The sequence below is a fragment of the Malus sylvestris genome, chromosome 10 (genome assembly GCF_916048215.2).
Source record: "Malus sylvestris chromosome 10, drMalSylv7.2, whole genome shotgun sequence".
NCBI lineage: Eukaryota > Viridiplantae > Streptophyta > Magnoliopsida > Rosales > Rosaceae > Malus > Malus sylvestris.
Window position 1 is genome coordinate 37,483,560 of NC_062269.1, and position 14,419 is coordinate 37,497,978.

Genomic DNA, 14,419 nt, shown 5'->3' on the forward strand with positions numbered 1-14,419 from the left:
CACATGTTATATCTAACACGGTTTCTCGGGCATATGCATATTCACAACTAAAACTTGACATCCATTCGACATCTGCCATGCTGAAGATGGCAGTGGCACGCCTGAGCACTAAAATGTTAACCTTGATTGTGAGCCTTAAGGCCTACACCTAAGGCCCCACAAAGGCACCTCTCAAAGTTAACGTTGTCCTTCTCTTTCAGCCTTGCCCGAAGAGTCTTTCCCAACGAGACTTGCCCGACAAAGCCCGACAGGAAAGCAGAAGCCCGACAGCAGCCCTCAACCGGCGCCGAACCTCCAGGGGAGCTGTGTGCTCGTCGGCCAGGAAACATCCCCGACGGGAATTCCTGCCACGAACATATGGGGATGAAATATGCGTTGAAAATAAACTCCTTTATGGCTCCTTTCACCACATATAATAAGGACTGATAATAAACACTTTCATTTTGTTTGGTTCTTAATCTGAAAAAACCAAAGCTAATTTTGACTTTTTAATAACGACTCACAATTGTATTTTGTATGGTTCTTCCCCGGGGAATTCTTTACAACAGATATGCAGGCAATATATAAGGGGATGTTTCATTTCAAGTAAATTTTTATAGCTAGCATAAAAAGATGTAGATAAAAGAATTTGAGGATAAGTTAACGGTTCATCTATCTGAATTACTCATCGAAAAGATAGCAAATGTATGTTTTGTGGCCAACAGAGAGATAAAAGAATTTGAGCTTGAGACCACTCATATCACAAGACTAAGAACTAATTAGTAATTACAATATTTCTCTGTTCCAAATTGGTAAAATCACCAAGGAAAAGTTACAATATTTTAGTACATTAACGACGTCGGCCTTCCAGAAACTTCAGATAGAAACATTAGCCGAAAAAACACAATTATTTGGACCAGGTAAAGGGAACGACACTTTAATTCCACTACTATGCCCTAGTTTTTCCTCTCTCAATATTTACAGTTTTTGCCATACGTTTTAGCCTATATAAACAGCAATATATAACTTTGTGGTGTATATACACTTGAACTGTAGGAAAAAAATGGCACTATCGCAGCTCCCAGCAGGCTCTCAAAGCTCTAATTCGCTATTCAGCGTACTAGAGATCGCCAAAGAGCCCTTAACCTCAGTCCCACAATGTTACGTGCGTTTGGAACAAGAGCCAACTCCATCTGAACTCTCTGATAGTCATAAGGGCACCTTCCCTTCTATCCCTACTATCGATATGACGAAATTTGTTAACGGAGAAACCTCCGACTTTGCAAGTCAACTAGAAAAACTGCACTCAACTTGCAAAGATTGGGGCATTTTTCAGGTCTAATACTGATCTCTCAAATTTATTGAACTCAAATACTTTTTTCCTAATGTAGACACGGATTAGTACTGCACTTAAATATATCAAATATATACATATGTGTGTGTGTGTGTGTGTGTGTCCTCAAGACAAGCTAGTATTATTTGGAATTACATGAATTTAATATCCGATGAACTAAATAAATATGAAACATTTCAAGTTAAGCATAGCTAGTTAGATATATTGTCTTGTTTTATAGGGCCTTTATCTTTTTTCTTTCTATTATATGTCTACAATTTATCAAAATAAAGTTGGAGAAAAGTAACACATAACCTTGATATTGTTCTTTTTTTATTTATTTACAGTTGGTGAACCATGGAGTTAGCCCTATGCTGTTAGAGAAGCTGAAACATGAGGTTCAAGTTTTCTTTAAGCTTCCCTTGGAAGAGAAAATGAAATATACAATAAGATCAGGTGATTTTGAAGGGTATGGAAACATAGTCAAGACCAAAGACCAAAAGCTTGACTGGGGTGATAGGTTCTATATGATAACCAACCCTGTTCATCGAAGAAATCCGTACCTCTTCGCGGAGCTCCCTTCTTCCCTCAGGTCCTTTCTCTGATAAATCTTAAGCACCTGTTTAATAACCATTTTCAGTTTTCATTTTTTAATTTTCAAAAAAAGTGAAACGAAAGCTGAAAACTAAAATAAAAATGGTTGTGAAACGACCCTAAACTTGTATACAATTGTTTTCTCACGTATTCAAACACATGCGCACCCAGTTTTTATGATTTTTTAAATTGACATGTTTTCTTGGTATATACTAGGAATACCTTGGAGTCATACTTTATGGAATTGGATCAACTTGCTATGAGACTTCTTGGGTTTATGGCGAAGGCTCTGAAAATAGAGATGAGTGAGATAGAGGAGTTGTTTGATAAAGAAGGGATGCAATCAGTGAGGATGACATACTATCCTCCATGTCCACAACCAGAGCTGGTTGTAGGGCTCACACCTCACTCAGATGCAACTGGGATCACCATCCTCAACCAGCTTAATGGAGACGGTCTCCAAATTAAAAAAGACGGGGTTTGGATGCCTGTAAAATTCCATAAAGATGCTTTTGTGGTGAATGTAGGGGACATCTTTGAGGTTCGTCTTATATATTCAATTAATCCTATACTTATCACATTTTTCACATTACATTTGTACCACATCTATAATAAAGGATGTGGTAAAAGTAGCATTTTTGTATATATTCTTCTTTCCTCACCCTTCTTTTCTGCCCTATATATTCAACCAAAAAGTAATAAAAAGATGATAAATGAAAAAGAAAAAGACTACTAAAGCTAACAAACGTGGGATTTTGAATCTCTATACATTCATGTTGGAGTTAACGAAATGAAGTTGTCTATTATTTTAGTATGTACAAGTACTCGGTGCGGTGTACATATTTGGTCTTTGAATTTTATTCAACAACCTAACTTAATGAAGGAGAATTGTCAGATCAAATTCAACAGTTAAATATGTGTATATATTTTGATACTAAAAAACATCGGTGAAACTAGGGCATAAATCAGGATATAAGCCGGCTGAATGAAAAGTTGAGATTTGCATGTACTAGCTTTATCAATATTATTGAATTGGTATGTAGAATGAACAAACCACCGTACGTGGAACATTTTATCAGTGGTTTGAAACTGTTGAGTTCAATCAATTAACAATAAAATAAAAACTTTAATCTATCATATTACTATAGTAGTAGGACAATACTTGGGTTCACGTCATAGCTTAAACCGTTCTTCTTTCGATGGCAACATGTAATCAATGACGGAGCCACTTTAAGGCCATTGTCCTGAATTTTTTTCTTATAAACCTCTACTACCATTGATCAATTTTTTAATACCACTTTTAACTTGAATTTGTTTTGTATTGGTTAGTCAAATTAACTTTATCCAAAAAATATAAAGCCTTAATTTTTAGGAAAACTAATGAAAAAGATTTGAAAACTTTGAGTTTTAACGATAAGGTCGAAATAAAGGGTAAAGTAAATAGTACTAGGATTGAATTTTTAGTGTAAAAATGTAGTTTTTCGTTAAACTGAACAGTACCGTGAGCTTTTCGTTAAAACTCCCTTAATTTTTTACATCATGAGTTCAAAACTACAATTCTATAATGATATTAGTTGATCATATTCTCTGTTTTTTGCCTATATAAAATAATTTTCCTTTGCTTGCAGACTATTATTTTGATTAATTTCTCATTTTTCTCTATTATATCATTTATGAAATCAAGAAGAGAAAAAGTTTGTTTATGTCAAAAAAAAAAGAAAAAAAAAACCTTCCAAATTCTCTTATGCCTTATGTTTTTACAAAGGAATGCTTGGTCACTCACATTTGAATTTAATATCAAGAATGAACAATAAATGGATGTGCTTTTAATGTTTTATTCTCAACCCTTGATATCAAGTTCAACTGTTGGTCATCAAGTAACTAAAAGAACAAGACTACATTTCTATATGTATTATGCCCATTTTAGTCTGAAGTGTGCCCCCCTTAACAGGAATTTTTGGCTCCACCACTGCATATAATTGTTTCACCGTATAACTGCCACGTTGTTACTGAAGAAGGAATAACTCTTATATGTAATAAGGGGCCAAACTGTTTCTGTTACTTATTCATTTATGTTATCACATGTGCATTTAATTATGTGGTAATAGTATATCTTCAATCATGGAGAAAAAATTTCAGTGTGCCAAAAATATGGCCCGGTAAATCAAGTATTATAATACAAATGGTTTGAATTTTTTTTTTTAAGTATTCAACCATTTGTATTATGAGATTTAGTATACCGAGCTTTGTTCCTGGCACATAGAAAAACATCTCCAAATCATGCTAAGGAAAATGTATATTACATTTGAAGAAAAGAGAGATTAAATTAGCATAGGAATTGTTATTGACACTATCAAAATATCATCAAACACTCCTCACAAGTACATTTTTCTTTCTAAAAATAGAAAGTTTGACGTACACATAAAATTCTTGAAGTGCAAATAATAGTTCCCTTAATTTATTTTAAGTACTATAATTTCTCTTGAACTTGAAATTAAAGGTGTGTAAATGTATGCAGATGCTGAGCAACGGAGTGTACAAAAGCATTGAACACAGGGTAATGGTGAATTCCGAGAAGGAAAGGGTGTCGGTTGCGATGTTCTTCGTCCCTAAATATGAGGCAGAGATTGGGCCACTCAGAAGCTTGGTATCCCCCCAAAACCCACCACTGTTCAAAAGGATTGGGACGGAAAAGTACTTGAACGATTTCTTCTCCCGCCGTAGGCTTGATGGAAAATCGTATTTGGAGCAGATGAAAATCCAAAATGTTTGACTAATGGCTGATCGATCCTATCGATTAGTCATCCATCAAGATATATAGTACTATAAGTTTCCTAAAAAAAAGATATATAGTACTATATGGTGTGACAATAATTAAAGTTGTGCATGTACATTGTATATGCATATGCTTTTCCAAATGAGTGGGGTATTTGATTATATAGTGCCTACATTTCGTATGTTTCAAGCATGCATGCATGTTATAGCTCCTATTTGGTATGTTGTGTAAATATATGCTTTTGTAAAATTGAAAAAGGAAATAAAATGTGTTTTGTTTTTAGTGATGACTATTGTTCATCATACAATAGTAGGAGGCTTGATGGAAAATCGTATTTGGAGCAGATGAAAGTCCAAAATGTTTGACTAATGGCCGATCGATCCTATTGATTAGTCATTCATCAAGATATGTAGTACTATATGGTGTGACAATAATTAAAGTTGTGCAATGTATATTGTATATGCATATGCTTTTCCAAATGAGTGGGGTATTTGATTTTATAGTGCCTACATTTCCTATGTTCCAAGCAGTGGCGAAGCTACATGAGGGCGAGGAGTGGCGGCCGCCACTCCCTTCGCCGGAAAACATGCCTAGGAGCACTAGTTCAGCCCCTCCGCTCTCGTTGAAATCAAGGGTCAGGTACTGGTTCGGTCGGGATTTGCAGATGAAGGAGTCAGATTTTTAGAGGAAGGGTGATGAGGGAGAAGGTTGGGTGGAGGGAACGAGGGCGTCGGATTTTCAGTAGCTGCGATGTTCTGGCTTTCTACAAACCAGAAGCAGAGAAGAAGACGATAATTTCTATTAAAAAAGCATCCTAAGTCACGTGCTATGTTTTTAAGTAAAATAATAAGCATTGATGTGTTGTACACCACTTAGATCACGTGGGAGGCAAATAGCCTCACCATTTTTAATTTAAAAAACAAAAAGGCTCGACTTTCTAAGAACCACCCCACCCATTAACTCCCTAATCCTCCATTTCCTAAATTCCACTCCACCCAACCGAAGTCCACCATCAGCAGCACACCACCAATTTCTTCCTCAAACTTCACGTACCTATCGACACTTCAAGATCAACTTAATTAGGCATTTCATGATCAATTTGATATTTATATTTATTCTATGTGTTTGAGAAATAACTTTTCTTAATTGCAAGGAATTAATGATCTTATTAAAAAATGATGAAAAAGGGTTACACTAAATTGTTGTTTGTATAAAGATTATGAATAAAAAGTTGTAATTTATTGTTTAATATTTCAATGGTATTTTCATCTATTTTTTTTTATAGCTTGAATATTAGAACCACCTAATATTAAAATCATGGATCCGTCACAACTTGGAGGAGAAGGCTGCGATGGGATCGATGAAGGGCTACGAGTTTTTTAGAATCTAATCCTAACCAATTTAAGCTTCTTACATAGCTTTGATATTACAACTTACAACCGCTTTGGTGAAGAGACAGTTTTCTGTTATGAATATTGACTCAAAACTTTGCGCTCTCCAATGTGAAAGCAACCACTTCGATTGAACCTTGCACTCTTTTGAATTTCGCCCCTCCCCTTGGCAAATCCTGGCTTCGCCACTAGTTCCAAGCATGCACGCATGTTATAGCTCCTATTTGGTATGTTGTGTATAATATATGCTTTTGTAAAATTCATAAAGGAAATAAAATATGTGTTGTTTTTAGCGATGAGTATTATTCATACAACAGAACTAGCACTCAAGCGCCAATTAGGTTGTAACTTAATACGGTGTTATTTACTAGTTTATTCTTGCTTAACAATATTTTTCATCGACCATTAATTTTTAGGTTATCACTAAATGATCATTCTTGCAAAACTTCATTGAAATTAGAAGACGTTTAGTTATCAAATTATGAAATGCTCGTAATAATAACTCAAGGGCTAGATGATTTTCGATTCGAGTGAATTGTTGCTAGATGATACATAAATTAATAAAGAACTAAGGAACGGTTTGGATGATGAGATTACTTTACGGAGCGGACTCAAAGAAATGATTTGGACCGTATTAATTAGTTACTAATCAATTAGCGCTTGACTACCATCTTATGATTTTTTTGATATTTTCTTTTCTAGTATACCTCTTAGTGGGTGTTAGGGGTTTGTAAATTTGTTTTTTTTACGTTTATGAGAGGCTCCTCCTCACATAAAACCTTGACTGTCATTGCACATTTTTGTACAAAACGAAACCCACGTAAAGTACAAAACGAAACCCAGCGCGACTTCGACTTCGACTTCAAGTACATCCAGTTCTTCGTGTACGTTAGTTATGTGAAGGTTGTTTGGACTTCAGGATGCAAGCAGAACAATTTGTAGGAGGTAAACAACTCAACGAACCGAGTCATATCGGAATCATCCATCGTACTACATTCACATCTTAAACTGAAAATTTGAAGTCAAGTCTAAAATCTGTAATCATAAACATACGAAGCCGGCAGAGAGCAAACATTAGTCAGAAGTTACTCTGCATGCTAGCATAGATTGCTGTTGTTGCAGTTGGAAAGCATTAAGCACTACCAAGAACAGTACTACACACATCAGGCTATGTATTTATTCTTGGCACCTCTCCCAAGTCTAATCGCATCCTCCTGCAAAAACCGGAGCGTATAGGGTATTATTTATTTATGAGGCCTCCAACTTAACAGGAAACTGAATAGAATAACGAACAATATACGTAAGAAACAACATCCTTACATGAAATACGAACCCAATAGTGTCATTGTAGTCCAGAAACCCCTTCCATTGTTTCCCAATGCTCACCTGCAGCAAGAAAGTGGATGTGAGACATCATTGCAACTTTCTTTACTAGAATGCAACTCACTGCTATAAATACAAATAAGTGCATGTAATTTGACGGCGCCATTTTCTCAAAGAAAGGCCTATTCCCACCCTTCAGTGTTTGGACCAGGCGATAAGTCTGGCTCAACAAATTTAAGTTATGTACAAAATAGATTCCTATAAACTATTTGGCCCAAGTGGCCAAGTAGCTACCTTCTGGCTTTATTGAAAGAGACCTTCTATTTGACTAAAGAGGAGAGCAGTTGAATCGCCAAGGGTCTTGATGGATTAGGGACAGGGAAATTGATCAACATAACAAATAATTCTTTCTTTCTTCCTAAATAGACGGGAAATCTTTCCTTCCGCTAAAGCGACAAACCCAAAATGTGATGCTGTGACGATTCTATCTAATGATACAAAGCTTTTAAAATTTTCAACTTTCATGTATGTAATGTGCCTTCGTGCATTACACAACATACAGGGCGTCAAGCAGCAATTACCTGAGCAGCTTCATTTGTTGCATTCTTGGTCCAAAGAGTTATTTTTTCTTGGCTTTTTCTGACACTGACTACTGCTCCACAGATTTCATCTCCATGATCAAACTGTTCTCCTATCATTGCTAGCAACTGGTACCAGAAAATACAAAACAATTAGAGGCCCCACAAACACACAGATATACATACAGACACACACACACACACACATATATATATATATATATATATATATCAATTTACCCACCCTCAAATACCACTTTCAGTTTAGACCATACCGTATACAACCAAGGGGTATCAGATTTCCCCTTAGGATTAGTGACAGTCCAGTTTCCTCCATTAGCACACACAGGATCCTCCCACTTTGGCTCAATTTTGTTTTTGAAACAATGGAAATCGGTCCCCACAGTGAACTTGCTCGGATGACGTACATTGTTGTAAATGCTGAATGCAAAACAGATATTATGAGCAAATTTGAGTCACTATCAAGAAAAGAGGAACAGCGGCAGACGACAAGCACAACTGCTGGATAATTCGTGCAGTTCTATACAAGTAATTCTCATTACATACAGCTTTTTTAGATAACAACTTTGGATTTAGGTTTCTTTATGAAAAAGGAACCAAAGAGTTTGTCCACACATACAGTTTATTAGCTCAAAAGAAATACTACCATGCTTGCTTAAATAACATTACTTGGACCGAAAACATCCACACTAATACGTATCGAAGCATCCCAAAGATCTAAGGAAACCCCTTCTAGCAATTATTTTGATGTTGTTTGTGAAATCAACACATGGATGCAGAAATAGACACATTCAATTCCCCTAATCAACTAGGAGTGAACCCAATGAAATATGACTCATTATAATGAGTCGTGTCAAATCGGGGAACCTCTAAAATATCAGTAACACGAGAAGATTAATAGGACAACAGGAAATCAAGAAACAAATGCAACACCAGATTGAACACATGATTTTAAAGGCTAACTATTTTGAAATCTCACTAATCCTGGCAGCATTCATTATTGCAAAATCATCAAGGATGCTACAGAAGAGACGCAAGCAGCCGAAATCGACACAAACACCCCAAAACATGTATCTCAAACAGAACCGAGTAACAAATTTACATAACATACAAGAAAAGAAACGAAAACATTGCGGACACTAAGAAAATGTTGGAAAACAATAGAAACCAAAATCCCGTGAGTTTCATAGTTTCCAATTTCTAGGTTTACAATCGATACAAAACCAAATCCATTTCCTTTACCAAAAAATGGCCAAATTTGTTCCATCACAAACTACAGCAAGCACATAACAAACGCAAAAGATTCAATCTTTTCTAAGTTTTCCTACCAGCCAAGCAAAATTAAACCCAAAACCACAGGGAATGAAAGAAATTAACCTCCAAAACTCCTCGACGGTAGTGAAGGTGTAGATCGGGCGGATGGAGCTGCCCCAATCCTCCTGCTTGGACTTGGCGGGCTTTGCGGCAGGGCTATCGAACCAGAAGGTCCATGAGTGCTCCAGGGCGTGAGACTGCGGCGCAATTCCCTTCGAAGGCTTCGACGACTCCGAGTCTTGGTCCCCGACGATCTCTCCTTCTTCGGGCTCGTCGTCATCCTCCCTCGGCTTAGCGTTCGCCTCGGTCTTGGCCTGATCTTCTGTAGCTGAAGTCTTGGGTGCGTCTTCGACCACCATTGTTAGGGTTTGCGGAGGAGTTTCTTGCTGTCTCTTCTTTCCCGGCGTTTCTTTTGTGCCAAATGTGAAACGGTTGCGTTTTATTGTTAGAGTGATGCTAGGGCGACGTGGAAGTAGTTAAAGATTGAATTATTAATTATAGAGTTTTAACAAAATATTTTTGTTACTGTTTATTTTTAACGAAAATTATATTTATACACTTTCTGATACTATTCATTATACTTTTAAAAATAATTTTTCATTAAAAGGAAAAAAAATTTAAACTTTTCGTTAGTTTTTCTTATTAATTAAAAGTTAATTAATGTAAATTAAATTATAATTTAAGCGTGTTTAATTTTTATTGATAATACATTACTTAGTTTACAAATTTAGTTTATTTAATATTATCTGAACATTCGATATATTTTTCTTATCTTATATCTATGTTTTGTTTTGTGACTAAATTTTAATGGTTAACAAGTGTTCGATAATTAGATGATCTGCAGCTCAGTTTTCTTTCCAAATTTCTTCTAGAACTAATTTCGTGTACTTTCTTTCCGTCTCCGCGTTTCTGTTTATTTATATTTCTTAATTTTTTTTAATTTAATTAAGAAATAATTAGGTTTGAAATAAAATTATACACAATTTGGACTACCGTACCACTAGGTCCGTCGAGCCGAGGACACATGGCAGACAGTTGTGGAACCAGAAATTTACCACATTAGAACCATAAAATAGAAGCTTCCAAAAATTGATCATTTGTTTACTTGTACTTGCCAATTTATAATTTTTCTGTAAAAATTTCATTCCAGATCAATTAATCAATACAAAAAACCTAAAAACCCCAATAAACCCCAAGATGAGAAAAATACTGGAGTTCCGTGATACAACCAAATGCGATGAAGGGTGCATGATCAAACTTGAAAACAAAAGAAGCTTTGAATTAAGAGATATGAAGCCTGGATAAAAAAGGCGTTTGCGTATTTGATAAATCTTCAGCTTGTTTTGAGAATTAGTGTGCAAAACTTTTCATCTAAATGAAACAGAACAAAACTATCGCATAGGCGTAAAACGAAAATGCAAAGGGGGAATATAACATTATTGGGTCAACAGCAGCCACTACCCCATATTGGCTCCGGCACTGCCGAGGGGGGGTGCACTGGAACTTCTTTGGTCATCCGAACCTAAGAATTTCTCCGAGGCCTAAGAGTTTCTCAGAGTCGTCACAGCCATCATAGTTCAGAGTTAAATATTATACAACTATATATATTATATACTTGTATTCAGTCAACATGTCCACTGCAGGAAAATTATTTACAACGGTCTCTCTTCCCTCTCAACACTCATACAACACAACGAACTGAGTCATATCGGACTCGTCCATCGTACTACATTCACATCTTAAACTGATAATTTGAAGTCAAAGTTTAAAATCTGTAATTGTAAACATACGACGCCGGAAGAGAGCAAACATTGGTCAGAAGTTACTCTGCAAGCTAGCATAGATTGCTGTTGTTGCAGTTGGAAAGCATTAAGCACTACCAAGAACAGTACTATACACATCAGGCAACGTATTTATTCTTGGCACCTCTCCCAAGTCTAATCGCATCCTCCTGCAAAAACCGGAGCGTATAGGGTATTATTTATTTATGAGGCCTCCAACTTAACAGGAAACTGAATAGAATAACGAACAATATACATAAGAAACAACATCCTTACATGAAATATGAACCCAATAGTTTCATTGTAGTCCAGAAACCCCTTCCATTGTTTCCCAATGCTCACCTGCAGCAAGAAAGTGGATGTGAGACATCATTGCAACTTTCTTTACTAGAATGCAACTCACTGCTATAAATACAAATAAGTGCATGTAATTTGACTGCGCCATATTCTCAAAGAAAGGCCTGTTTCCACCCTTCGGTGTTTGGACCAGGTGACAAGTCTGGCTCAACAAATTTAAGTTATGTACAAAATGGATTCCTATAAACTGTTTGGCCCTAGTGGCCAAGTAGCTACCTTCTGGCTTTATTGAAAGAGACCTTCTATATGATTAAAGAGGAGAGCAGTTGAATCGCTAAGGGTCTTGACAGATTTAGGGACAGGGAAATTGATCAACTTAACGAATAAGTCTTTCTTTCTTCCTAAATAAACAAGAAATCTTTCCTTCCGCTAAAGCAACAAACCCAAAATGTGATGCTGTGAAAATTCTATCTAATGATACAAAACTTTTAAAATTTTCAACTTTCATGTATGTAACGTGCCTTCGTGCAATACACACCATACAGGGAGTCAAGCAGCAATTACCTGAGCAGCTTCATTTGTTGCATTCTTGGTCCAAAGAGTTATTTTTTCTAGGCTTTTTCTGACACTGACAACTGCTCCACAGATTTCATCTCCATGATCAAACTGTTCTCCTATCATTGCTAGCAACTAGTACCAGAAAATACAAAACAATTAGAGGCCACACACACACACACACATATATATATATCAATTTACCCACCCTCAAATACCACTTTCAGTTTAGACCATACCGTATACAACCAAGAGGTATCAGATTTCCCTTTAGGATAGGTGACAGTCCACTTTCCTCCATTAGCACACACAGGATCCTCCCACTTTGGCTCAATTTTGTATTTGAAACAATGGAAATCCGTCCCCGCATTGAACTTGCTAGGATGACCTATTTTGTTGTAAATGCTGAATGCAAAACAGATATTATAAGCAAATTTGAGTCACTATCAAGAAAAGATGAAGAGCGGCAGACAGCAAGCACAACTGCTGGATAATTCGTGCAGTTCCATGCAAGTAATTCTCATTACATACAGTTTTTTTAGATAACAACTTTGGATTTAGGTTTCTTTATGAAAAAGGAACCAAGGAGTTTGTCCACACATACAGTTTATTAGCTCAAAAGAAATACTACCATGCTTGCTTAAATAACATTACTTGGAACGAAAACATCCACACTGATACATATCGAAGCATCCCAAAGATCTAAGGAAACCCCTTCTAGCAATTATTTTGATGTTGTTTGTGAAATCAACACATGGATGTAGAAAATGTTGGTAAACAATAGAAACCAAAATCTCGAACTTTAACTATGGAGAATGCAAATCATCACTCTAAATCACAGGGCAGTCCCGTGAGTTCCATAGTTTCCAATTTCTAGGTTTGCAATCGATACAAAACCAAATCCATTTCCTTTACCAAAAACTGACCAAATTTGTTCTATCACAAACTACAGCAAGCACGTAACAAACTCAAAAGATTCAATCTTTTCTCAGTTTTCCTACCAACCAAACAAAATTAAACCCAAAACCACAGGAAATGAAAGAAATTAACCTCCAGAACTCCTCGACGGTAGTGAAGGTGTAGATCGGGCGGATGGAGCTGCCCCAATCCTCCTGCTTGGACTTGACGGACTTTGCGGCAGCGCTTTTTAACCAGAAGGTCCAGGAGTGCTCCAGGGCGTGAGACTGCGGCGCAATTCCCTTCGAAGGCTTCGACGACGCCGAGTCTTGGTCGCCAACGATTTCTCCTTCTTCGGGCTCGTCGTCCTCCTCCCTCGGCTTAGCGTTCGCCTCGGTCTTGGCCTGATCTTCTGATGCTGAAGTCTTGGGTGCATCTTCGACCACCATTGTTACGGTTTGCGGAGGAGTTTCTTGCTCTCTTTTCTTTCCCGGCGTTTCTTTTGTGCCCAATGTGAAACAGTTGCCTTTTTTGGTTAGGGCAATGCTAGGGTGACATGAAAGTTGTTTCACTAATTAAGTGTTAATTAATGTAATTTGATTATTATTTAAGTGTTAATTAACGTATTTATTTTTTATTCGTCATATATTATTCAATTTGTAAATTTAATTTACAAATTTAGTCTATCTAATTAACATGGGTAAATTTCTCTTATCTTATATTTATGTTTCGTCGTGTGGCTAAGTTTTCGCAGTTAACACATATTCGATAATCAGATGATCTGCAGCTCAGTTTTCTTTCCAAAATTCTTCCAGAACTGATTCCGTATACTTTATTTCCCTCTACACATTTCTGTTTATTTATATTTCTTAATTTTTTTATATTCATTCCAAATCATCAATCAATACAAAAACCCTAAAAACCTCAATAAACTGATGAGAAAAATACTATATGATTGGAATTCCGTGATACAACCAAGTGTGATGAAGGGTGCATGATTGAACTTGAACACATAATAAGTTTTGAATTAGGAGATATGAAGTTTGAGTGGAAAATATGTTTGCGTATTTGATAAGTATTCAGCTTGTTTGAGAATTATTCTGCTACAATTTTCTTTTCAATGAAACAGAACAGAACCAATGCATATTATCGGGCCAATACTACCAGCTAGGGCACTGCAGAGGGCGGGCGCGGCGGCCTGGGGGGTGGGGGAGGGGGGGGTGTGGAGGAGCGGGGTGTGGTTTCATCCGGACTTAAGAATTTTTCCGAGACCTAAGAGTTTCTCTATGGAACACTACTCATTGAACCAACCATTTGGCCTTAAGAACATTACCGGACCAAAACGGGGGAAAGAGAGAGAGAGAGGTGTGCTGGGACTTCCTTGGTCATCTGGACCTAAGAATTTTTCCAAGACCTATGGGACTTCCTTGGTCATCCGGACCTAAAACAATATCCGGGACCTAAGAGTTTCTCCGAGTCGCCATAACCATCATTGTGAAAAGTCGAATCGAACTCTGAACTCATGGAACACTACTCATCGAACCAACCATTTGGCCAAGAACATTACCGGACCAAAACGG

The 14,419-nt window shown here is 36.7% G+C and overlaps 3 protein-coding genes across 3 annotated transcripts; 1 reads left to right on the forward strand and 2 right to left on the reverse strand.

Annotated features, from left to right (window-relative positions):
• The first annotated feature begins 1,006 nt into the window (after nucleotides 1-1,006).
• On the forward strand, nucleotides 1,007-4,968 carry LOC126584909 (protein SRG1-like). The gene is made up of 4 exons (XM_050249281.1): nucleotides 1,007-1,315; nucleotides 1,660-1,904; nucleotides 2,123-2,447; nucleotides 4,425-4,968. Exons 1-4 carry the CDS (start codon nucleotides 1,043-1,045, stop codon nucleotides 4,677-4,679), a joined length of 1,098 nt encoding a protein of 365 aa, XP_050105238.1. The 5' UTR covers nucleotides 1,007-1,042; the 3' UTR covers nucleotides 4,680-4,968.
• Nucleotides 4,969-7,008: 2,040 nt separating this feature from the next.
• Nucleotides 7,009-9,751, reverse strand: LOC126586546 (eukaryotic translation initiation factor 4E-1-like). Its single transcript, XM_050251399.1, has 5 exons — nucleotides 9,373-9,751; nucleotides 8,250-8,415; nucleotides 7,978-8,103; nucleotides 7,394-7,459; nucleotides 7,009-7,287 (listed from the first exon to the last, which is right to left on the reverse strand). The coding sequence occupies exons 1-5, from the start codon at nucleotides 9,666-9,668 to the stop codon at nucleotides 7,237-7,239; spliced, it is 705 nt and encodes a 234-aa protein (XP_050107356.1). The 5' UTR covers nucleotides 9,669-9,751; the 3' UTR covers nucleotides 7,009-7,236.
• A 1,134-nt stretch (nucleotides 9,752-10,885) lies between these two features.
• LOC126586547 (eukaryotic translation initiation factor 4E-1-like) lies at nucleotides 10,886-13,384 on the reverse strand. Its single transcript, XM_050251400.1, has 5 exons — nucleotides 12,993-13,384; nucleotides 12,182-12,347; nucleotides 11,952-12,077; nucleotides 11,367-11,432; nucleotides 10,886-11,260 (listed from the first exon to the last, which is right to left on the reverse strand). The coding sequence occupies exons 1-5, from the start codon at nucleotides 13,286-13,288 to the stop codon at nucleotides 11,210-11,212; spliced, it is 705 nt and encodes a 234-aa protein (XP_050107357.1). The 5' UTR covers nucleotides 13,289-13,384; the 3' UTR covers nucleotides 10,886-11,209.
• Nucleotides 13,385-14,419: the final 1,035 nt, after the last annotated feature.

Excerpts from the sequence above, each read along its gene's own strand:
- LOC126586547 (XM_050251400.1), bottom strand. The coding sequence starts at position 13,288 with ATGGTGGTCGAAGATGCACCCAAGACTTCAGCATCAGAAGATCAGGCC. Across the intron at positions 12,348-12,992 it reads ACCGTCGAGGAGTTCTGGAG|CATTTACAACAAAATAGGTC; the intron begins GTTAATTTCTTT and ends TTTTGCATTCAG. Across the intron at positions 11,433-11,951 it reads CAACAAATGAAGCTGCTCAG|GTGAGCATTGGGAAACAATG; the intron begins GTAATTGCTGCT and ends TTCTTGCTGCAG.
- LOC126586546 (XM_050251399.1), bottom strand. The coding sequence starts at position 9,668 with ATGGTGGTCGAAGACGCACCCAAGACTTCAGCTACAGAAGATCAGGCC. Across the intron at positions 8,104-8,249 it reads ATACCCCTTGGTTGTATACG|TTGCTAGCAATGATAGGAGA; the intron begins GTATGGTCTAAA and ends TTCTGGTACCAG. Across the intron at positions 7,460-7,977 it reads CAACAAATGAAGCTGCTCAG|GTGAGCATTGGGAAACAATG; the intron begins GTAATTGCTGCT and ends TTCTTGCTGCAG.
- LOC126584909 (XM_050249281.1), top strand. The coding sequence starts at position 1,043 with ATGGCACTATCGCAGCTCCCAGCAGGCTCTCAAAGCTCTAATTCGCTA. Across the intron at positions 1,905-2,122 it reads GAGCTCCCTTCTTCCCTCAG|GAATACCTTGGAGTCATACT; the intron begins GTCCTTTCTCTG and ends GGTATATACTAG. Across the intron at positions 2,448-4,424 it reads ATGTAGGGGACATCTTTGAG|ATGCTGAGCAACGGAGTGTA; the intron begins GTTCGTCTTATA and ends AAATGTATGCAG.